The 24,432-nt window shown below is 42.0% G+C and overlaps 1 protein-coding gene and 1 pseudogene across 1 annotated transcript in view; one reads left to right on the top strand and one right to left on the bottom strand.

Moving 5' to 3' along the window:
• The window catches only part of BLOC1S6 (biogenesis of lysosomal organelles complex 1 subunit 6), a 60,166-nt gene that overhangs the window by 31,555 nt on the left and 4,179 nt on the right, over positions 1 to 24,432 (bottom strand). Inside the window, exons 3-4 of the mRNA XM_060149358.1 lie at positions 16,748 to 16,913; positions 16,200 to 16,398 (exon numbers count right to left, since the gene is read on the bottom strand). Coding sequence (XP_060005341.1) covers positions 16,200 to 16,275 — 76 coding nt within the window. The 5' untranslated portion in view covers positions 16,276 to 16,398; positions 16,748 to 16,913. The remainder of the gene's footprint in view (positions 1 to 16,199; positions 16,399 to 16,747; positions 16,914 to 24,432) is intronic.
• LOC132507125 (large ribosomal subunit protein uL3m-like) lies at positions 10,509 to 11,505 on the top strand (annotated as a pseudogene).

Genomic DNA, 24,432 nt, shown 5'->3' with positions numbered 1-24,432 from the left:
TGGAGAAGCTTGCTATGGCACCACACCAGCAGACCTTGCTGAGATACTGAGGGAGGCCAGCTACAGGGAGATGCCCCACCTCGTAACTGCAAAGCCATTCTAGGGGACGCTAGAAGAAACTACCCACAGGGAGGTACCGTGTGCTATTGGCACACAGTAGCAGACAGTGCAGAAACCGCGTGCACTGCAGGAGCCGGGAGCTGTAGAAGCAGCGTACACTTCAGGAGCACCAGTGAGAGCAGCACATGGGAATCAAGAAGAGAGAGGAAAAAACCCTCCTCCTGCAATGTCTCTCCAGCGCCTCCTACTGACAAAGCTTAATATCATGCCAACTGACAAAGGAGAAACACTGGGAGGGAGAACTATTTACAAGGCCTGTATTACTTTGCTACGGCTGCATGACGTATTACCACAAACTCAGTAATTTAAACAGCACAGATGTATTATCTCACAGCTTCTGTGGGCTAGGGGTCTGGCACATTTTGTCTAGGTTCTCTGCTCAGGGTCTCATAAGGCTGAAATCAAAGTGTCAGCTGGCTGCATCCTCATCTCGAGGCTCAAGGAGGAAGTGATCATTTAGGTTGTTTCAATAATTCAGTCCCTTGCACGTGTAGGACTTGAAGTCCTTATTTTTTTGTTGGCTGTCGACTGAGGACCACTCTCAACAAATAGAGGCTGCGCTTGCCATGTCACCCCCTCAACAGGCTCTCTTAAACAGTGGTTTTTTTCTTCCAGTTTTACTGAGATATAACTGACATACAACACTGTATAAATTTAAGAGGTACGGCATGAGTTGACTTACGTGCATCATGAAATGATTATCACAATAAGTTTAGTGAACACCATCATCTCCCATAGATACAACATTAAATAAATAGAAAAAAAATTTTTTCCTTCTGAGAACCCCTAGGATTTGCTCTCTTAACAACTTTCATACATAACATACAGCAGTTAATTATATTCATCACATTGTAACTTACATCCCTAGTACTTATTTATCTTATAACTGGAAGTCTGTACCTTTTGACTCCCTTCCTCCAATTTCTCCCACCCCCACCTCTGGTAACCCCAAATCTGATCTCTTTTGCTATGAGTTTGCTTTTTGTTTTTGAAGTATAATTGACCAACAATACTGTATTAGTTCCTGTTACACAACATAGTGATTTGATATTACTATACATTTCAAAATTATCATGATAAGTCTAGTTACCATGTGTCATCATACAAAGATATTACATAGTTATTGACTATATTCCACACACTATACATCTCATACCATGACTCATTTATTTTGATCTAAAAGTCTGTACCTCTCAGTTCCCCTCACCTATTTCTATCCTGCACCCACCCCCTCCCCTCTGGCAACCACCCTTTTGTTCTCTGTGTCTATAACTCTGTTGCTGTTTTTCATTTCCAATATAGAAATCCTTAATTACTGTCAACCTCTTTTGAATAGCTTTTAGGGATGAAAAACTCATTACTTCACTAAGTGGCCTGTTACTTTTGAGGATTTATAATTGTTAAGAGATTCTTCACTGTGATGAACTAAAATCTGTTTTGTAATTAATTGAGGTATAGTTGATTTAAAATATTATATCAGTTTCAGGTGTGCAACATAGTAACTCAAACTTTTTATAGATTATACTCCATTTAAAATTATTATGGGGAGGGGGAAGGGTAAGCTGTGACAAAGCGAGAGAGAGGCATAGACATATATACACTACCAAACCTAAGGTAGATAGCTAGTAGGAAGCAGCCGCATAGCACAGGGAGGTCAGCTCAGTGCTTTGTGACCGCCTGGAGGGGTGGGATAGGGAGGGTGGGAGGGAGGGAGACGCAAGAGGGAAGAGATATGGGAACACATGTATATATATAACTGATTCATTTTGTTGTAAAGTAGAAACTAACACACCATTGTAAAGCAATTATACTCCAATAAAGATGTTAAAAAATTATAAGATATTGGCTGTATTCTCTGTGCTGTACAATATATCCTTGTAGCTTTTTTTATAGTATTTATTTATTTATTTATTTATTTATTTTTGGCTGTGTTGGGTCTTAGTTGCGTCATGCGGGATCTGTGTTGTGGCGTGTGGGCTTCTCTCTAGTTGTGGTGTGCGGGTTTTCTCTCTCTAGTTGTGGCACGCGGGCTCCAGAGCGCGTGGGCTCTGTAGTTTGCGGCACGCGGGCTCTATAGTTGAGGCGCACGGGCTTAGATGCCCTGCAGCATGGGGGATCTTAGTTCCCCAACCAGGGATCGAACCCATGTCCCCTGCATTAGAAGGCAGATTGTTTACCACTGGACCACCAGGGAAGTCCCAGCTTATTTATTTTATACATAATAGGTTGTACCTCTTAATCCCCTACCCCAATCTTGTCCCTCTCCCCTTCCCTCTCCCCATTTGTAACCACTAGTTTGTTCCCATGTGATATCTTGCATCTCCAGGTGATCCAGGCCCCTTTGTACTATATTATATCAGAGGATGGAAGGTTAACATAGCCCTAGGACAGGAACATAAATGTATATTGCTGTGTCCATCTGTGTGCAAACTGCTTCTTATTCTCCTTACTAGGACAGAAAAAAATGAATTCATCACATCAACAGTCTGTACCTGAGATCATATTAATCTTCTCCGGCAAGGATACAGCTAATGAAGCAGACTATACCCTTTGGGCTTTGGATCTGAAAACTGACTCACATACAGAAACTCGGCACAGAATCACGACTTTCTATTTGCATGGCGGCCCTCTGCCTCCTGATCATCCATTCTTGATTTCTTTCTATTTTTACAGATTGAGCAATACCCAAAACTCCTTGTTGGTTGTCCATTTATCTTGACCCTAGACACACGATCTCTTAACCTCTATAGCTCTCTGTGTCAGACTCCTCTAAGGGCCACTCTACCCTTTCTGCTTATCATTATAATTGCATCCACTTTGCTTCTGATGGGTTTGGTGCTACTACTCGGCCTATGTTACTTTAGGATCCTACCATCCCCATGGCTATCACTTCGGAAGCCCTGACCTAGTTAACACTGAGATAGTTACCATTAAGTTTCTCAGTGATTCTTGTGCCCCATTTACCAGCACATTCCTTACCACTTTAGCCAATGGAATATCATCTGAATTCTTTTTCAGAACATAGGCAGCAGCAAGGTTTTTCAGACTCATATCTACTCTAGAATGCACATAACTCTGAGCCTTTTAATCTCTTACTGTCTTCCAAAGCAGTGTGAATTTTCTATTTCACTTTTTCAAATCTTCCTCAAAAACCATCCTTGCAGCAAGTTGACACTATTTTCCAAGGTGTTAAAGCCTGTGTTATAGAAGGATGCTCCCATATTCATAAATTCTTCTTTATCCAATGTTATACCTTATCTCACCCCCATTAAACCAGCATCCTTAGAATCCAGTCTCATATATACTCACTCAGCTCCTGCCAATACATGTTGGCTACATCCGGTAGCTCCTTTAGCATATGGTCCATTTCCTCCCTTAGAAGCTAAGGGAAGTGCTAGGTTATATTGTTACTTGACCCTACTAATTAGTCTGGTAGCCAGGATGGGAGATGGGGGTTGACTATGGGGAGTGGGTGCATATTATCTTACAAGGGAAGGGCTTCTACACCATCTTCAAGTACAGAAGGATCACTGGCCTTTAAAAGGAAGAAAAGGCCTACTTGTTCAGGCCCAGAGGGTCCAGGAAAATCTGAGGATTAAAGATTTTTAACTTCATCAACCCAGGTGAGATATCCCCATCTCAAGTTTCAGGGTTCCACTCCTACTCATTCAAGACCATTATTTGTCATGGCTCAGAATTCATTCTTCGATGGAGTTTTGCTGCTATTAAAAAGTCCTGGGCTTCCCTGGTGGCGCAGTGGTTGAGAGTCCGCCTGCCGACGCAGGGGACACGGGTTCGTGCCCCGGTCCAGGAAGATCCCACATGCCGCGGAGCGGCTGGGCCTGTGAGCCATGGCCGCTGAGCCTGCGCGTCTGGAGCCTGTGCTCCACAACGGGAGAGGCCACAGCAGTGAGAGGCCCGCGTACCGCAAAAAAAAAACAAAAAACAAAACAAAAGTCCAGGTCCTGATCTTAAACTTTTGCTGATGTCTGACTGCAGGATTTGAGAGTTTGCTTGTATGCTGCCAAGGAGGGCTTTTGGCTTTCACATTTCAGCATGAATTGGAGGTTAATCACCCTCAATATTTCACTATTTTTTCTCCAATGTTTCAACAGCATACAGCAAGAGCCATTTAATTCTGTAGCCCTTATATTTACTACTTCTTCCAAACATCTCAAAGACCTAAGTTATTATACCTTGCAGTACATCCCTTCCACTAGAGTTCTATCCCAGCTCACCACCAGTGAAAGTTTTAACAACTGCACAGATGCAGCATGCCATGCACCATCAACATTCCATCTACTACCACTGATGGAATCCACATTGCTAGCCAGCCAATGGGCTGTCATTGCTAAGACAGCACGGGCACCAACTTTCCTAGATGGAATTCCCTCAGAAACAGATTCTGAAGCATAGATTTCCATGCAGGGGGCTTACTGGAGGGTACTTTCAGGAACAATACCTGTAAGACAGTGAAGGAAGTAGGATGGGGTGGAAGGAGATGAGTTGAACTGCTTAGGAGTTGCATCAGAGGCTTCAGGTGATCTTCTGAGGAGCTCTGGAGCTACAAATGACGCTTTGAGTTGTCTCAAATAGAGGCAAGGGGCTGAACCTTTGTACCCCTGCATCAACTAATCACTGGATGCAGGCATACCCTGAGAACAGGTGTGAATTCGGGCAAATTAGCACCCTTCAGCAAGGAACTCAGATGTGTGAGCCATCAGCAGTCAACATGCCCAACAGCTAGGAGAATTAGCACCTCCGTCCTGAAGGAGGGATCCAGACAGCACACCATAGCATCCACTATGGTTAGTTTCTGCTCATACCCTACAGATTCACAAGCCAAGAGAAAAGCAGGATGTATTGAAGAAGTCCAAAAGAATTTAGATAACTACTGTATTCTTAAAGATATCTGCTTCTAAGACGGGAATGCTGAGGAAACGATGGGTTAATAATGAAAGTATGATTTTGACACTACAAAGGAGTAAACTGAGGTCATTTACGACTTCCTTGATGTCCATGACCATACCTTTCCTTGAGTCTCTTCCTTCCTATCTGATCACGCTCTGGTTTCCTTCACTGACTCCTTTTCTGCCATCTTCCCCTTCCTCACACCTCAAAAGATGTGGCCTGGGGCTTCCCTGGTGGTGCAGTGCTTGACGGTTCACCTGCCGATGCAGGGGTACGGGTTCGTGCCCCGGTCTGGGAAGATCCCACATGCCACAGAGCGGCTGGGCCTGTGAGCCACGGCTGCTGAGCCTGCGCGTCCGGAGCCTGTGCTCCGCAACGGGAGAGGCCACAACAGTGAGAGGCCCGCATACCGCAAAGAAAAAAAAAAAAAAAAAAAAGATGTGGCCTATGTTTCCTCCTCACCCTCTCCTCACTCTGCACTTTCTTCCTTGTCTATTTCACTTCGTCCCTTAGATATGGATGACACCCAGATCTACATCCCAGTTCTCACCTCACTTCTGAGCTCCTCATTTCTGAGTTTCAGAATCTAATTTCCTGCTACCTACTGGACATTCCTTCCATTCCCACCTCAAATTCAACACATCCAAAACTAAATTCCTTAATATAACATTCACGGGCCATCACAATCTGGTTCCTATCTAATTGGGCTATTCCTCCTCTGCATTCACCGACATTCTGCCTTTTCTGCTGGTTATTTTCTATATACGTGTGCATTTTTTGTCTTTTTGCTTTTACACATACTATTCCTTCTGCATGAGATGCCCTATTTATCCTCTTCCATTTATCAGAATTCAACTCACTGTCCAAATCCCAGGTTGCATGTCACATTATTTAAGAAGTCCTTCCTAATACTGCAACCAGAATTAATCTCTTCTACCAGGTTTTATTTATATCTCCAATCAGACAGTTACCATAGTCTACCCTTTATTATAGTTATTGAGATTTTACTTGTCTCTCTCACTAGGTTGTTAACTTTCTCAAGACCTGCACTGTCGGGCTTCCCCTGTGGCACAGTGGTTAAGAATCCGCCTGCCAATGCAGGGGACACAGGTTCGAGCACTGGTCCGGGAAGATCCCACATGCCGTGGAGCAACTAAGCCCGTGTGCTACAACTACTGAGCCTGCGAGCCACAACTACTGAGCCCACGTCCCACAACTACTGAAGCCTGAGCGCCTAGAGCTCATGCTCCACAAGAAGAGAAGCCACCATGATGAGAAGCCCGCGCACCGCAATGCAGAGTAGCTCCCGCTCACCGCAACTAGAGAAAGCCCGCACGCGGCAACAAAGACCCAACGCAGCCAAAAATAAATAAGTTAAATAAATAAAGATTTGCACTGTCAAGTTGTTTTACTCATCTTTAGACATTCACTGCCTACTTCAGTATTTTGCCTATGGTAGGATTTATATTAGTTAGGGTACATATTCAGCTGCTATAACAAAGACTAAGGTAACAGTGGCTCAAACAAGATAGAAGTCTATCTCTCACACACAGGGACACAGACTCCTTGCAGCTTGTTAACTCAGTCATCACTTGAGTGTTGGCCTCATCTGTATGACCCAGAGAACCCCACCATGTCCACATGTCAGGCAGCAGGATAGAAAGGAAGGGTTGGAGAGAGAGGACACACCCCTCTCCATGCCATGACCTGAAATTAGGTATATACTTCCACACAAATCCCATTGAACGAACTTTGCCACATGCCACACTTAGTCGTTGAGAGGCCGCAAGTGGTAGTCTTTCACAGAACAACCATGTACACAGGTTAAACATTGGGAAGAAGGGGAAAGTGGATGTTGGAAAGCAACTAGCAGTCTTGCCATAGAATCAATGGATGCCTGCTTTAAAAATAACATTAAAAAGCATTCGGGGACTTCCCTGGTGGTACAGTGGTTAAGAATTCACCTGCCAATGCAGGGGACACAGGTTCAATCCCTGGTCTGGGAAGATCCCACATGCCAGAGAGCAACTAAGCCCATGAACCACAACTACTGAGCCTGTGCTCTAGAGCCTGCAAGCCACAACGACTGAGCCCGTGCACTGCAACTACTGAAGCCCACGTGCCTAGAGCCCGTGCTCTGCAACAAGAGGAAGCCACTGCAATGAGAAGCCCATGCACCACAATGAAGAGTAGCTCCCGCTCGCCGCAACTAGAGAAAGCCCGTGCGCAGCAACAAAGAACCAATACAGCCAAAAATAAATAAAAAATTAAAAAATAAAAAAAGCTTTCGTTTCACTCACAGGAGTATGCTAGCAGACTGGGGAAAAGGGAAAAGAAAAAAAGTAGGCATGACTGCAACAAGATAGCTACTGAGTGGGAAAGAAGAGAGAATCAGTGTACCCTCCTCCTCAGCCAGCATTAATACTAGATGCCTTCTGCTGGCTGGGGTCCAGTTCTCTCTCAGTAAGATGGCCTTTCCCCCTTCAGCAAGGACTCCTTTAAAGTCACTTGGGCCTTGCAATGGGATTCACACGGACATAAGAAACAACTCAGGATTGTCACAGTCAATAATGATTCCAAGTAACTAGATATTTCATCTACTAAGAGTTATCTCTCTTTCAATACTATTTGCCCCAAATCTTCTAGAGTAGCAGTGTTTTTCCTTCTACCTGTGGGCAGTCCTGGTCTTTTGAATAGGCAGTAGTTTTCATTCTCATCCCTACTCCACCCCAAATCACACATACCTTAGCTTTTTTTATTATTATTATTGTTTCATTCCTTTGGTTCATAAAGATTCCTTCATAAAATGAAAATATCCCCGAGAGGTATTCAGGTTCCATCAATTAACATTTTAGTTACCCATTAAGCCAGTATGTGAAAGCCAAATCTTAAAGGAAATGAGGTGTGGTGGTCAGTTCTATATGCCAACTTGGCTAGACATAGTCCCCAGTTATTTAATCAAACACTAATTTAGGTGTTACAGTGAAGGTGTTTTGTAGATGTGAATTAAATCCATAATCAGTTGACTTTAAGGAAGATTCTTTATGGAAGATAATCTGGTGGGCCTGATTCAATCAGTTAAAAGGTTTTAAGAGCAGAAATGAGGTTTCTCTGAAGAAGAAACTCCTCTGTGGATAACAGCTTCAGCTGATGCCCAAGAGTCCCAGTCTGCCCTTCCTGATGGCCTACCCTACCAGTGTGCCTTGCCAGCCACCACAATCATGTAAGCCAATTCCAGGCAGTAAATTTCTAAATATATCTCCTACTGGTTGTTTCTCTGGTTGAACCCTGACTGAGGATTGGGGGCTGGGCAAGAAGAGGGGAGAGGCCTTCACAGAGGAGTAAAGGAGGAGGAGCAGGCAGCAAAGGGAATGCTGACAGGGGAGTTCATTCGACAATTCTGCCCAAGGAAGGATTTGTTTGAGAAAATAAAAGAAAGGACAGAACACTCTCAGAGGACGCTGAGAGTTCAAAGCAAAGAAAGGTAGAAAAGGTGGGGAGACACACCCCAAACTCACTCTTCTTCAACAGCTTTAGTTATTGGCAGCAGTGGGGTAGAGAGGGAATACTGACTTTCTAATGGAACCTAGTATATGCAGATTGCATGAAAGCTCTTCCTCAGAACAGCACAAGCTTACTTTAGCTTCTTTGTACATTTCTATACTTTCATGTAACCAGACAGGCAAAGGCATACCTTTGCAACTAATGCTTCCAGACTCATCTGCAAAATCAAATGCACCTGAAAAAAAAAAGAGCAGAGAGGAAATTGGTTTCCTTCTATATCTAGAGGGTTTCCCCAAATATCATGAATAATTCTGGCAAATTTTCCAGAAACTAGTACGTATTCTAAACTAAGTATGTATTTGAATAACTCAAGAGCAAGAATATAATGTAAGTTGGAAAAAATAAAATGCTTGGATAAATACTCACTTAAATAAGCGTGTCAGTAAATAAGTCAGTGAAAAGATGCCAATATACACGAGCATTGAAAGGAAGAAAAAAATGGTGCAGCCTTCAAGGGACTCTAAGAAGAAAACTACATGGGCATGATGAAAAACCAGGAATAAGAGAAAAGTTAGAGATCCAAAACTAGACAGAGTTAAAACTGTACCAAAAATTAAAGGAATCGGCAACTGGATGTTGCTACCAAGAATGGTTAGTAAACCTTTTAGAAAAGACAAACTGATATTTATTGAGCACTTAGTATATGACAGGCACTGTGTTACATGGTTAATCTCATTTAGGCTCCACCAGAACCCTAGAAGGAATATAACAGTAATATTGCCTTTATTTTACAAATGGAATAACTAAAGCTCACAGAGGTTAGCAGCTTGCCCATGGTCACCCAGGTAAATATGTGATTGTACATGCCATGGTGAGAAGAAGTAAGTCTGTCTCTTTCATCTTTGGGTTTCCAATGTCTAAGCACATATTGATTATATAAATTATTACAATGATCATATAAATTGTAGTGAATGGTGGAAGACTTGACTGTCTGACCTTAGAGAACACACTATCTCTATTCTACACTAACAGCCCTATTTTCTTAGTTATAACTTCTTCTTTTTTTTTTTTTTTTTTGGCTGCTTTGGGTCTTTTTTGCTGTGTGTGGGCTTTCTCTAGTTGCAGTGAGCGGGGCCTACTCTTCATTGCGGTGCACGGGCTTCTTTACCTTACTTAGTTAGACTGAGTAAGGTAAAAAGAAAAGGTTCGAATAAATGAAATCATAAATGGAAGAAAAGACATACAACTGATGTCGTGGAAATTAAAAAGATCATAAAAGACGACTATGAACAATTATACACCAACTGGACAAACTAGAAGAAATGAGAACCCTGGCACCCTGTCGGTAGGAATGCGCAACTGCGCAACTGCGCAACTGCTATAGAAAACGGCATGAAGGGTCCTCAAAAAATTCGAACCAGAACTACCATATGATCCAGCACTCCCACTTCTGGGTATTTATCTAAGAGAATTGAAATCAGGATCTCAAAGATATTAGCACTTCTATGTTCATTGCAGCACTATTCGCAGTAGCAAAGATGTGGAAACAAATGTCCAATGACAGATAAATGGATAAATAAAATGTGATATACACATTCAACAGAATACTGTTCCACCTTTAAAAAAAGAAAGAAATTCTACCATATGCAATAAGATATATGAATCTTGAGGACATTATGCTAAGTGAAATAAGCGGGTCATAGAAGGGCAAATACTGCATGATTCCACTGATATCAGGTATCTAAAATAGTCAAATTCATATAATCAAAGAGTGGAGTGGTGAGGGGTTGGGGGTGAGGGAAATGGGGAGTTACAACAGGCAGAAAGTTTCCGTTAAGCAAGAGGAGTAAGTTCTAATTCACAGATTGTTGGATGAATGGCTCCCAGATAGCTGACTCACAGCAGGGAAGCCCTGAAAACGGAGTGGTAGGGCGCCCAGAAGTGTCTCAGGAGGACCCCTTCCCAGCCACAGAATGCCTGGTTGGAGGCTGCTGACACAAACCAATGCCCAGGTACTGACCTGAGGCACGGGCAGCCTGGCTGCTGCTCGGGGCTTGGGGAAGAGAAGAAACATCTGGCTTCTGCTTAGAAGTCTCCACAGCAAGAGCTGTACTTGCTAGGACAAGCACCTTTGCAAAGAAAATGTCCCATTTGTTAAGCAGTTGATCTCTGATAAAAATAAAGCCCAATTAGTAAGTAAACTGCGTCCTCTGAAAGATAAACCATGGCCTTTATATCCTTGGGAACCAGGTTTCTCTAAAGTTGGCCTTATCACACTGAAGCTGGGCATGATGCCTTTATGGACCAAGGACGGTCAAAAGCATATGGTCACATTACTTAAGATACAAGACTATCACATCCTAAAATATACTCCAAAGGAAAACCAGAATGGGAAAATGGCAGCCCTAACTGTAGGAGGAAAAACTGTAACACATGTCTATAGCTCTGCATCTCTATTGGAAATTTACTGAGAACTTGGATTGCTGCCAGTATGGAAAGTTAAAACCTTTCATGTAACAGACAACGCTGTCATTAAACCAGGCACTCCTCCTTACGCTGCTCATTTTCTCCCAGACAGTATATGAATGTCACAACAAAAACGATATTGGTAAAGGTTTTCAAGGCATCATGACAACATGGGGATTTAAAGGCCAGCCTCCTACTCACGGTCAAACAAAAATCCACAGGAGACTTAGAACAATTTCAACCCGTGATGTTGCCAGAGTCTGGCCTGGAACTAAAATGCCTGGACAAATGGGAAGCACAGATAGCACAGCATATGGACTGCAAGTGTGGATCCAAAGCCCAAATAAGCTATGTAAATGGCTCTGTACTTGGACATAAAAATTGCTCAGAGATTCTAAACTGCCTGCATATAAGGATTCCTATTAAAATTTATTTTTCCCTATATATTTTCCTAATGGAGAAGAAGAGGAACAACCAGACCATTTATATGATAAAAACATGTAACAACACAGTATGTAACCCGAATACATACAGCCTAACCTCACTGGACATGACAGAACCTCACATGTTCTTTGAGTTTTGATGAGCCAGAACAGTAAGATAGCCAGGATTTATATTCTCTTTTCTCAACCACAGCAATACCATACTTGTTACCTTTGTCAAAGGCATAAATATATCACTGGTTCTCCAACTGAATTTTGTTAGAAAAATTATTACTTAAACAAATTACTACTTAAAAAATTACTGCTTCAACAAAAATTACTACTTAAGTAGACAGGATATGCCAAATTTAGATGGATTGGCAGTTTGCATATTAGCAAAATCTTTGTAATTTGAAGGATTTATTCTCTTTTACTGCATAATTCCCAAGTTGTCTTAAAGTGTTCATAAATATAACCTCTTTTAATTAAAAGGAAAATGAGGGAGTAGCCAGGATGGTAGAGTAGGAAAACCCTGAGCCAGCCCCCTCTCATGGGCACACCGCAATTACAACTACTTACAGAGAAACTATCGATGAGAAAGACCTGAAGACTAGCAGAAATAATCTCCTACAACTAAAGATATAAAGAAGGAACCACAATGAGAGGGTAGGAGGGGCAGAGACGTGGTGTAGCCAGGATTCATACCCCGGGGGTGGGTGACCCACAAATAATTACAATTGCAGAGGCTCTCCCCAAGGAAAACGAGGTCTGAGCCCCACATCAGGCTCCCCAGCCCAGGGGTTCTACACCAGGAAGATGAGTCGCCAAAACGTTTTGACTTTGAAGGGCAGTGGGGCTTACTTTCTGGAGACCCAGAGGGCTGTGGGAAACAGAGTCCACTCTTAACAGGCAGAGACAGAATCTCACACACACTGGGTCTCAGGACAGAAGCGGTAATTTAAAAGGAGCCTGGGTCAGACCCACCTACTGATCTAGGAGAGCCTCCTGGAGAAGCAGGAGGCAACTGGAGCTCACCCTGGGGACACAGACACTGGCAGCGTCCATTTTGGAGAATCATCTACCAAAAGGACATTGGTGCTAGCAAGTGCCACTTTGGAGTCCTCCCTCTAGCTTGTTAGCACCAGGACTGGACCCACCCACCAGCCTGTTGGCACCAGTACTGGGATGCCTCAGGCCAAGCAGCTAGCCAGGCAGGGATTCAGCCCCAACCATGCAGTGGAATACTACTCAGCCATAAAAAAGAATGAAATCTTGCCATTTGCAACAATGTGGATGGACCTAGAGGGTATTATGCTCAGTGAAACAAGTCAGACAGGAGAAAGACAAATACTGTATGATTTCACTTATATGTGGAATCTAAAAAATAAAACAAATGAACAAACATGGTAAAACAGAAACAGAGTTATAGATACAGAGAACAAAAGGGTGGTTGCCAGAGGGGAGGGGGTGGGTGGAGGATAGAAATAGGTGAGGAAGATTAAGAGGTACAAACTCCTAGATGCAAAATAAATGAATCACGGTATGAAATGTACAGTGTGGGGAATACATTCAATAATTATGTAATATCTTTGTATGGTGACAGATGGTAACTAGACTTATTGTAGTGATAATTTTGAAATGTACAGCAATATACAATCACTACGTTGTGTAACAGGACCTAACATAATGCTGTAGGTCAATTATACTTCAAAAACAAACTCATGAAAAAAGAGATCAGATTTGTGGTTCCCAGAGGTGGGGGTGGGAGGAGGGGGAACTGGATGAAGGCAGTCAAAAGGTACAAATTTCCAGTTACAAGATAAATAAGTACTAGGGATGAAATGTACAACATGATAAATAAAATGAACACTGCTATATGTTATATATGAAAGTTGTTAAGACAGTAAATCCTAAGAGTTCTCATCACAAGGAAAAACTTACTTTTCTATTTCTTTAAACTATATGAGATGATGAATGTTCACTAAACTTATTGTGGTAATCATTTCATGATGTGAATCAAATCATTATGCTGTATACCTTAAATTTATACAATGTTGTATGTCAAGTTTATCTCAATAAAACTGGAAGGAAAAAATAAAATTTAAAAGATGAATAAGTTCTAGAGATAGGCTATACAACTATCATACCTACAGTCAACAATAATATATTGAATACTTAAAAATTTGTTAAGAGGGTAAATCTCATGTTAAGTGCTCTTTCCACAATAAAATAAAATACAAAAATAACTGAATTGCCAAAGGATTCTAACAAGTATTGGGGTTACTCAAGACCCCCAAGTCCAGAACTCCAAAGTGTGAGACAAATACCTTGCCACAATCATCAGATACTAGACTTGGAGATTTAAATCCCACACACTCTTGGTGACATTTGCTCAAAACCGAGCAGAGGAAGGAAACAGAACTATATAAAAAGAAACACGAAATCAGACTTTTGGTCACTTCTGTGGTGACAGTAAGGCATGACAGTGGAGTGATTCAATTCACAAACTTCCCTTTGGTAACAATACTAAGGAGCAGAGAACCAGTGAATTTCCTCCCTACAGGTCAGTGTAATATCCTCACCCTCATACCTAACACAGTGCTGTGACACTTGGCTATTCCATAGCAAAAAAGAAAAGGGACACACTCAGAATCACTTTAGCTTTGAACCTGCAGAACGTTCCATACATTCATATTCAATGCATGCTCCTTGAAAAAACAAACAGTATAACAACACTGTAAATCAACTATACTCCAATATAAAATAAAAAAAATTTTAAAACAGTATATAAAAGTGTAGAATATTTAAAAAGTCTTTTCTCTCCTCCCCACTTTGCCATGTATCCCCATACTTTGCTATCACTTTGATATATATCCTCCCAGCTTGGTGTGCAGGTACACTCCCATGCATATGCACACACACAATATTCGGAATAAATGATATTATCCTAACCACACCATTCTGCAGTTTGTTTTTCTTACTTAAAATTTGTATAGATGGACCTTGGTTTTTCTACTGGCTGCCTAGTATTACGTATGACTAAACAATCTCTCACTGATGGGATACTTTTTATTTTATTTCATTTCTATTTCCTATTTTTTAAATTTTTATTTAAAAGTAATACTCACCTTTAAGTCTTTAATCCATTTGGAGTTTATTTTTGTGTATGGTGTTAGGGAGTGTTCTAATTTCATTCTTTTACATGTAGCTGTCCAGTTTTCCCAGCACCACTTATTGAAGAGGCTGTCTTTTCTCCATTGTATGTTCTTGCCTCCTTTGTCGTAAATTAGGCGCCCATATGTGCGTGGGTTTATCTCTGGGCATTCTATCCTGTACCATTGATCTATATTTCTGTTTTTGTACCAGTACCATACTGTATTGATTACTGTAGCTTTGTGGTATAGTTTGAAGTTGGGGAGCCTGATTCCTCCAGCTCTATTTTTCTTTCTCAAGATTGCTTTGGGTATTCAGGGTCTTTTGTGTTTCCATACGAATTGTAAAATTTTTTGTTCTAATTCTGTGAAGAATGCCATTGGTAGTTTGATAGGGATTGCATTGAATCTGTAGATTGCTTTGGGTAGTATAGTCACTTTCACAATATTGATTCTTCCAATCCAACAGGGAGGGGATATGGGGACATATGTATGCATATGGCTGATTCACTTTGTTGTACAACAGAAACTACACACAGTATTGTGAAGCAATTATACTCCAATAAAGATCTATTAAAAAAAAAAAGTAATACTCGCACATGTTCTAAAAACTCAGACTGTACAGAAGCGCCTAAAATGAGAAACAAAAACCTCCCACCATCCATCCCCACCAACCCCACCGCTCCCATGCCCATTACTCAGAGGTTTTATTAGTAGTTTCTGTCTTAAGTTCTACTGTTGATTACCACTGAAACTGTATGTAATATATTTATACCTCTTTTTCTTGATTTATCAACTATATATATTATCTATTGACTCTTCCTGATGAAAAATTAGGAAAAAATAGTACATTCACCACATGGATGAAAATGAAATATGGCATTTGGCTACTGGAACAATCTCAGCCTGCTACTGATAATGAGTCATCTTCTATGGTACTATAACTTGGTTGCTACAAATAATATTTTAATTATAGAAATATAGTGGTTTAATAATAAATTGGATTTAGATACAGAAAAGCTCCTCCAAGAGACAGAATACTTCACTTCACATCATGGTCCTGCTGCCAATTAACTCTATGACTGTAAACACATTACTTAACCTCATGGTGCCCTAACTTCTTATCTCTTTAAACAGGAATAACTATCTCACAGATCTGAAAGAGGATCAAATTAAATCATGCCTGTGAAAATGCACTGTAAACCATGGGGGTAGCATTAGCGCCTCTTTAGCCACCTCTGTCACTCCTGGAGCTGGTGAAGGGCAAACAAGGCAGAGAGTTGGGCAGACAGGTCAGGCTGCAAGGCCAGGAATCCTCACCTTGCCCTTCGCTTCTCAGGTTTCAGCCCCTAAGACATCTGATGGAATGGAGCTGCCAGCAGGAACAGAAGCTGAACCAGCAGTTGAGTTAGCAGGGTCTGTCATGTATCCCAAGAATATGAGGTCTTAAAGCAAAACCAGAAGCTGGAAGCAGGAGAAACAGATCCCTGCTGCCACTGGTGGCAGCAACAGAGGCACCCACCCCTCAGCCTGGAACAGGATTTAAGTGCCTGACATGGGGATGGGGAGTGGGATGGATGTAGATATCAGATGTCTAAGTCTTGAGACAGTCCCTGGAACTTACCTTGGGACAGAAGAGCAGAAGGGGAGACAGGAGCTCCTGGCCACAGATGGGTCAATGTCATTGCCTGAGTGACCATCACAGTCCCAGGGTACAGGGGTCAAACAGGAGAGCTCAGACCCAGAGGCCTCTGGAGCCCTCACTCTGTGCTCTTGAAGCGAGCTGTCATTCTGTAAAAATGATCTCTCTGGTGCTAATTCATCTGTAGACATGTGAGGAAAGTTCATTCTGTAATTAATCTAAACATCCCATAAGAATACAGCTGCTAACTCACAGATATAGAGAACAAACTAGGGTTACCAATGGGAAGAGGGAAGGAGGGGGAGGGACAACATAAGGGTAGGGGATAGGAAAAAGAGATTATTATAGGATTCTATGAAATCACATGTGAAACTTTTGAAAATTGTAAAGCACTATAGAATTTAAAGAATCTTACATTCAATTAAAAAAGAAAAGAAAAAGAATGTTTCAGTGAAAAAAAAACAGAATACAGCTGCTAGAGGTCCTTTGTGGAGGGCAGCACGTCACAGCTCTGTAGTGCACCCCCTTACCGTGAGGCTGATTTTGTCAGACTACAGGCTTGTTCCTGCTGGTCTTGAGCTGATTAGGCTTTAACTGTGATGGATAATGGACAGCTCCATTGGAGACATGGCTGGGATGGGAGGGAACAACCGTGAGGTGCCCCTCAAGACTTGAAATGAGAGACTAAGCCATCCTCTAAAAAGTTAAACACAAAGGAGAGGATCAGTTGTCTGTTGGAGTAAAGCAGGAAGCTGTGAATGAGTAAGCAGAGAGTTCGGGGGCACTCAAAGATGCTCTGGTTGTATTCTTAGGGAGATGGGACCATACTGGAGTTGTAATTTAGTAAACAGAATTGTTTTTGGAGGAAGATGTGGAAAACAGAAAGGATGGTTCAGTCATCTTATATGGTTAACAGGGCAATCGTCTTTTGTGGTACACATTGTCATGTTACAAAAATAACAGAAATTATAGCAATATAGTAGTGAGGTGATGTTCTGGATTTAGACACAGATAGAATCCTACAAGCCAGAAGACTCAGCTTCTATCTGGCCTAGGGCAGCTCAGAGAAAGCCAGTAACTTTTCAAGCAAGTCTGAGGGATGGGAGTCCTGCCAGGCCCCCCCAGTGGGTGACTCTCCTTGGTGGAAATGACCCCAGAGCATGGAGCCATTAGCTTGGATCCTCCAGCTAACGCCCCTTGCTAGGACTGCAGGTGTACCCAGCAGTCTTAAATCAAATTAGCTTTCCATGTTGTATTCTTGGTGAAGGTAACTTGAACATCCAGGTAGCTTATTTTACTTCTCTCTGTAAATTATTGTCATTTTCTTTATATTTTTAAATTTTATATTAAGAAAATTTCCAACACAAAGAAGCAGAAAAAATAGTATAATGAATATGTATAACATTATATAATGTATAATGAATAATGTAGAATACTCATTAACCAAGTTAAATTATCGAATCCTATACTTGCTTCACTTTTCCATACTTTTTAAAACTAAAATAGTTTTTAAAAAGAGAGAAAAAAAAAAAAAGGGACTTCCCTGGCAGTCCAGTGGTTAAGACTTCACCTTCCAATGCAGGGGGTGCGGGTTCGAACCCTCGTCAGGAAGCTAAGATCCCACATGACTTGCAGCCAAAAAACCAAAACATAATACAGAAGCAATATTGTAATAAATTCAATAAAGACTCAAAAAAAAATCTTCAAAAAATAAAATATTTTAAAGCAAATGCTAGACCAAAGTCATTTCATCCCCACTTACTTCAGTATGGATCTCGTAAAGGATTAGTGTTCTTATAAAGGAGAGCCCACTGAGCTCCCTAGCCCCTTCTACTATGTGAGGACACAGCCAAGAAGGGCCAGCCATGAACCAGGAAGAGGGTCCTCACCAGAACACAACCCGTGCTGGTACCTTGATCTTGGACTTCTAAGCTTCCAGGAATGTGAGAAATAAAATTCTGTTGTTTATATGCCATTTGATTTGTGGTATTTTGTTATAATAGTCCAAACAGACTAAGCTAACCTGTTAAGAAATACAGGCTGGACAGACGGATGATGAGCGGTTTAAATCAAAGGGTAATACTTCAAGACCTACATGAGTTTTGATGGAACTCTAACGTGACACTGAAGGACCATTCGCCAAAATGGGTAACCAGTCATAACAAGTGGCTGCTCCCCCAAAAGATTATATAAGTGAGAATGTTACATACACACTTTCCCACCACCATCACCAACCACCAAGCATAAGAAGGGAGGAAAATGTCAGATTGGAAAGATGATGGACACTTGGCTGGGACAAATCTTGACTCCACCATTTCCTAGTTGTGAAGCTAATAAATTTCATTATTCCATTATTTCATTTTTTACGTGGAATAAATTTCATTCCACGTACAAAAATGGGGATAATAGTGTCTACTATGTACAGTTGTTATAAGGATTAAATTAAATGATGTATGTAAGGTCCCTAGCACAGTGGTTGTCATGTACTGGGCTCAAAATATTGTAATTTATTTTTTTAATTTTATTTTTTTAATATTTTTATATAGCAGGTAAGATATTATAATTTTTATTACATGATAATATTCATTATCATTGGGACTTCCCTGGTGGTCCAGTGGTTAAGACTCCATGATTCCAATGCAGGGGGAGTGAATTTGATCTCTGGTCGGGGGAACTAAGATCCGGCATGCCACGCAGCGCGACCAAAAAAAAAAAAAAAATTCATTATCATTAAGAAATCTTGGAGCGAACCTGGGAAGTTATGGTTTCCTTGTGAAACAGGCAGGCTAAACACATAAAATTAACTTCAGAGAAGAATGGCAAGAAGGGTAAAACTTGACAAATTTAGTTAATTTTTAAGGAGTAAATAGCATGTGATAAAAGGGAATTGCATAATATCATCCACTTTGAGACCTTAAGAAAACCTTTGACAGGTTTCCAAAGGAGAGGCTGAAATAAAAGTCTTGTGAGATTGGAATGTTTTGTGAGGCAATAAAGAACTAGCTCAGCAGCAAAAACAATGGGGGGGGCTGTTGATTCCAGTAGGGGGAGGGAACTTGAGGGTCCAAGTGGCAGCTCCTGGAAAGGCAGCAGATGTGTGAAGGGTGTGGTAGTCACATTTCTAATTCTGGACTTCTCAGAGGAAACGCCTCTTCAGGAAGGTGGAGTCCTGTGCGCTTGAGGAATCTGGGCAAGAGGTAGTTAGGCGTCAGGCAACCATGGAGTTGACATCCATGAGAGGAAGTGGGGAAGGGGACTAACATTAATCTCACCATAACTGGGGCAGGCCATGTGCCAGGTACATTATCTCTTTAAGTCACCACAACCTGATGATAATAGTTATTACCTCCATTTTACAGAGGAGGAAACTGAGGCTCAAAGAGATCTTGTAATTCATGCCAGTTCGCTCTGCTGGTGGGGGGGGTGGGGCGGAGGCTGTCATAGACAACAACGCCCCAGCCAACAGGATGAGGTCTACTGGGGTTCTGGCGCCTCTGTTCAACAAATGCTTGTTGAACACCTACTATGTGCCAGGCAGAGGGCCAGGTGCAGGAGATACAGTAGTGAGCAAAGACAGACAGCTCCCCTCTCATAGAGCAGAGTCTAACAAGGGAGTCGGAGGCAGCTCTTAGTCAAGTAATGCCACTAATGAAAATAAAAGTACAAAGTGAGGCATTAGCTCATGTAACAGATGGACTCCTCTAGACCTGGGGTGCCACGGGTGCCATGGGGGAGACTGGCCCCAGAGTCTACCTAGAATTGATTAGGAAAAGGAGTGGTGAAGAAAAGCATTCCAAATAAGGCAGCTGCAACTTACAAGGGCTGTGGTCAAAGCCTCAAACAACGCAGGTTCAGTGCAGATTCCATTTATAGAGTGACTCAGCTGGGGGTGAGACAACGGTGGAGACACAGTCAGATTTCCATTCTGAAAAGTTCAATGCATTTTCACAAGAGTCACTGGGAGGCTTGGGCAGCCACAAGCAGAGCACTCTGGTGGGTTCTGGGACCCCAGCTGCACCCCACCTATATGAGGACAGTTAGGCTGCCTTAACAGAATGTTGGGAAGCAGGGATTGATGGACCCAAGTGAACAGCCTGAATCCTCCAGCACATGTGTTAGGAAGGGGCTCACTGATAATGTGTACGTGATCAGGTGGACGGAGTATGCAGTAAAATCCCTAACAACACTTCTAACTAGCGATTGGTCTAGATCAGGGTCAGCAAACTACAGTCCAAGAGCCAAATCGAGCCAGCATCTATTTCTGTGCAGCCCACAAGCTAAGAATGGTTTTTAAATGGTTGGGAAAAATCAAAAGACTAATACTTTGTGACGCATGAAAATCATATAAAATTCACATTTCGGTGTCCATAAATAAAGTTTTATGGGAACACAGCCCTGCTCATTCGTTTACTATCCTCCATGGCTGCTTTCACGACACAGCGGCAGAGCTGTGCCACCGACACTGGGGTATTGCTGCAAAGCTAAACTTATTTATTATCTGGCCCTTTACAGAATAAGTTTTCCAGTCCTTGGGCTAGTCAGAAGCGCCTATAAATATGAGCATGTGTTCAGACAAATGACAAATGAGCTTTAGTAGGAACAAGTGCAAAGTAATGTACTTTGGGATAAAAATACCCAAACTATTTATAAAATGAAGACAGGGCTCTGAGCTGTGAGGTCACAACTCAGAACTAAGCACAATGGCAAGGACTGAAGGCAGCTAGAGTAATATTGTGTGGATTTCCTGCCCCAGACTATAAAAATCAGTACACAATGGATGGAGTTGGTTATCTGACGACTTCCCTGGATGGGGGCCCGGGGAGTGATTTCAGTAAAACTAAACTAAAATTCAACTGAGAAGAAAGGCTATATTATTTTGCACTTTCACTTAACTGTTACATTTAGATATAGATAGCAACAGTCTGCATGTAATCTCGGGAAAAATTAGTGATAAAGATTTACAATGTGTGGTGTGTATACAGGACTACTGCGGGATGGGTTATCAGCTAGACTTTGTCTTGTTCAATACTTTATAGTTTAATTACTGGCGTATGATAAGCACTCAAATAACATTTATTGAATAAGAGGAAAGAAGAAAAGGAAGAAGAGAAGGAGGGAGGGAGGGAGGGAGGGAGGGAGAGAAAGGAGGGAAAGAAGGAGGAAACTGGGCAAAACCTACAGGGTTTGAAGGCTGAACAGGAGTTAGCCGGCCACCGAGGATGAGGAAGAACAGCCCAGGGGGGAAAACAGGAGCATTTAAGAGGCCAGGAGAGCCCAAGAGGCCTGGAAATAATATCACATAAACCCCCTGTCACCTTTGCTCTAGCTCTAAGGTAACCTGATTTCCCATATCACTGGTCCTGTGAAGGGGGCATCCAGGGCAACAGGAGAGGTGTATCCTTCAGGATAATTAAGTCATCAGCCACACGGTAATTTCCTCAGTCTCTCTGAGCAGTAGGGCGTACACCGATTTCTTCAGCCTGATCCTTAGGGGTAGTTTCCACAGCTGCAAAGCTTACTGAACTGACCTGGGACCTTGGAGGCTCTAACAGGGTCACTGGAGGCACTACCTGGTGTGGCTGGCCTCTCTCTTGGACACCTCTGATCTCTTCCATTTCAATGTAACAGGAGTCACATCCACAGAGTTCCCTGAGAACACCCAGCCCAGTGTGCTGCGGGCCCAAAAGGAATAAGGTATCTTTCTCAAGTAAGATACTCTCCCGGCCCAGCAAAGACACAGCCAGCATTCAGGAATCTAAATATTCAGGGTTCCGGAATCTGTTCTCGCTGAGAGGTAAACTCATCCTGGTAAACCGAAAGCCCCATGCCCGGGGAATCCCCCCTGTCCCAAGCAAACCAGGACAGTTGGGCACCTGCCAGACGGGTTCCTCATTTACAATGGGTCTATTGGGGAGGGGGAAATTTCCCTCTCTATCCCTCTTGAATTCGTGTGGTTGGATTAATAATAAAATTAACAGAGAAAAAGGAACAAATTTTAATTCACACCCATGGAGGACCCATAGCAATGAGACCTAAGAAGTAGCCAAAGCAGGCAGCTTTTATACTTTTTAGACAAACAAATTTGTAAGGAATTGACAGGACAAAGACACTTAGGTTCTGGGTGCCCAATTAGTGAAGAATCAAGACAGGGTTTGGGCTTAGGGTAGTAAGCTAAAGAAGCAGTAAGATTTGTTTATATAGTCTTCTCAGCCCAAATTCCCTACCTTTGGCGATAAAGGTGTCCTATCTCCAGACACAGGGAGTGTACCTTTCACATGAGAGATTTATTTTCTGCTTTCAGGAAGACAGAAGATTCAGAGTGTCCCTTCTTCTGTTGGCCATAAATTTAATTCAAAATAAATACTATGCCATTGAGGCGCAGTTTGGTCTACCCAACAGGCCTTTTTTTTTTTTTTGGCCTCGCCATGTGGCACGTGGGATCTTAGTTCCCCGACCAGGGATGGAACACGTGCCCCCTGCATTGGGAGCTCGGAGTTTTAACCACTGGACCACCAGGGAAGCCCCCCAACAGGCCTCTTGTCCTACTGTTCCCCAGACCTCATGTGGGCCTATTCCAGAGAATCTGCTGCCTCCAGCCCATCAACCAGAATGTGCAGAGTGGCTCCTTCTGGGTCAGGGAAAGGGACTGCATGGGCCAGGTGGGTCACTGGGGACAAAGGAGACCAAGAAACTGAGGTAAAGGGGTTCCCAAGGAACCTCAACTGTTGGAGAATTGGATCTAGGACTCCTGTCTTTTATCTGGTGTCTGTATGTGTTTCTGTGCAAACAATGGGATCGAACAGTACCCGGTATCAGGGAAAATTTTCAACATTTGCAATGTTTGAAGATAAGGAGGAACTACTAAAGGGAAGGCTGCCTGAAACCCTATTTGTAAACGAGCAGAATGTGAGTTATTAAAATATAAATAACAAAGAGGAGAGTAAAACTTTGTTGCTCAGTATAAAACAGCTGTAATAATTACAGTAACTAATATCTAATGACCATGTAGCATAGTGATTACAAGGCATTATTGTGTCATGTAAATCATACACCAAGATCTTTGTGATTAGCGTACTAAATTCTGCTCAGTCATGTGTGCACTGGTAGCCCACTTAAAACCATTAAAGGTAATTTAGGTTGGCTTAGTCTGGCTTTTTGCTTCAGGGAATACAGAGAGTTAAACAGTAGGTGAACTTGTTTCATTTGATTCTAGGAGGACCAATATAAAGATACTTTTAAAAAAATTAAAGCCATCTTTATTTATAAAAGAATTCTGGGAAAAAGTCAAAGCATTTTGTAGATTTTAATCTAATTAATCCTCACAATAACCCCGGGAGGGAGTTCTTATACAATGGCCTTCATTGTTTAAAGCCACCAGTTGTCAGAGGCCACAAAAGAGTCACTTTGTCTGCAGTTGCTTCTCTGTCCCAGCTTAATTCATAAACGTTATAATGTTCTTTGAAATAAGTCTAGTATAAACACAAACTGACTACTAGTGTATCAATAATCTCTAATCATTATGAGACACATTGACCTCACCAATAAGAATTTCGTACAAATGACTTTACACACCAGCTTAAAGAAATAGAAATGTTTGTTAGAGGGGAATTTAAAGTCATGGATGAGCTCTCTATAAACAGAATATTTTCATTAATCCACATGTATTTACAGGGTTCCTGCTCTGAGCACGATGTTAGGTGCTATGGACACAAACAGAGCCTAGGAGAGAAATAAAGGAATTTTAACAGTGAAGCGTATGTGGTGGTGACCTAGAGGTCTAAGTGAGCCAAAACATGTTATTAATAAACCAAGGATGGAGTGTAGCAGTCCTGAGAAGGGACAGGCACAAGTGGAAGATATTTCATGACCAGCATTTGTCTGTACCCTTGCTTTGCAATTTGGTTCAGACGGCATGGTCTTTAATAGTTCTCACTAGTGAAGTAGGTAAGGGGACGCTTTCACATACAGAATCTCATTGCATTCTTACAGTGTCCCTATGAAATAGGTAGGACAACTATTATTTTCCACTGTTAACACACAAGAAAATAAGCTCAGCAATAGTACACTGCTAGAGATCATAGTGAATGGATGGCAAAATTAGAAGCTGAACCAGGTTCTACAAGTTCCACCCTCACCTTCAAGCTCCCTCAGCCCAGCCACCACCTCCAGATTCCAAGACTGGCGTGTGTAGTTCTCAAATTACCGTCCCAGCTGG

Source organism: Lagenorhynchus albirostris, chromosome 1 (assembly GCF_949774975.1).
Source record: "Lagenorhynchus albirostris chromosome 1, mLagAlb1.1, whole genome shotgun sequence".
In the NCBI taxonomy this organism is placed as follows: domain Eukaryota; kingdom Metazoa; phylum Chordata; class Mammalia; order Artiodactyla; family Delphinidae; genus Lagenorhynchus; species Lagenorhynchus albirostris.
Note: the sequence above shows the minus strand (reverse complement) of the source record. Positions and strands in the feature narration are given on the sequence as shown.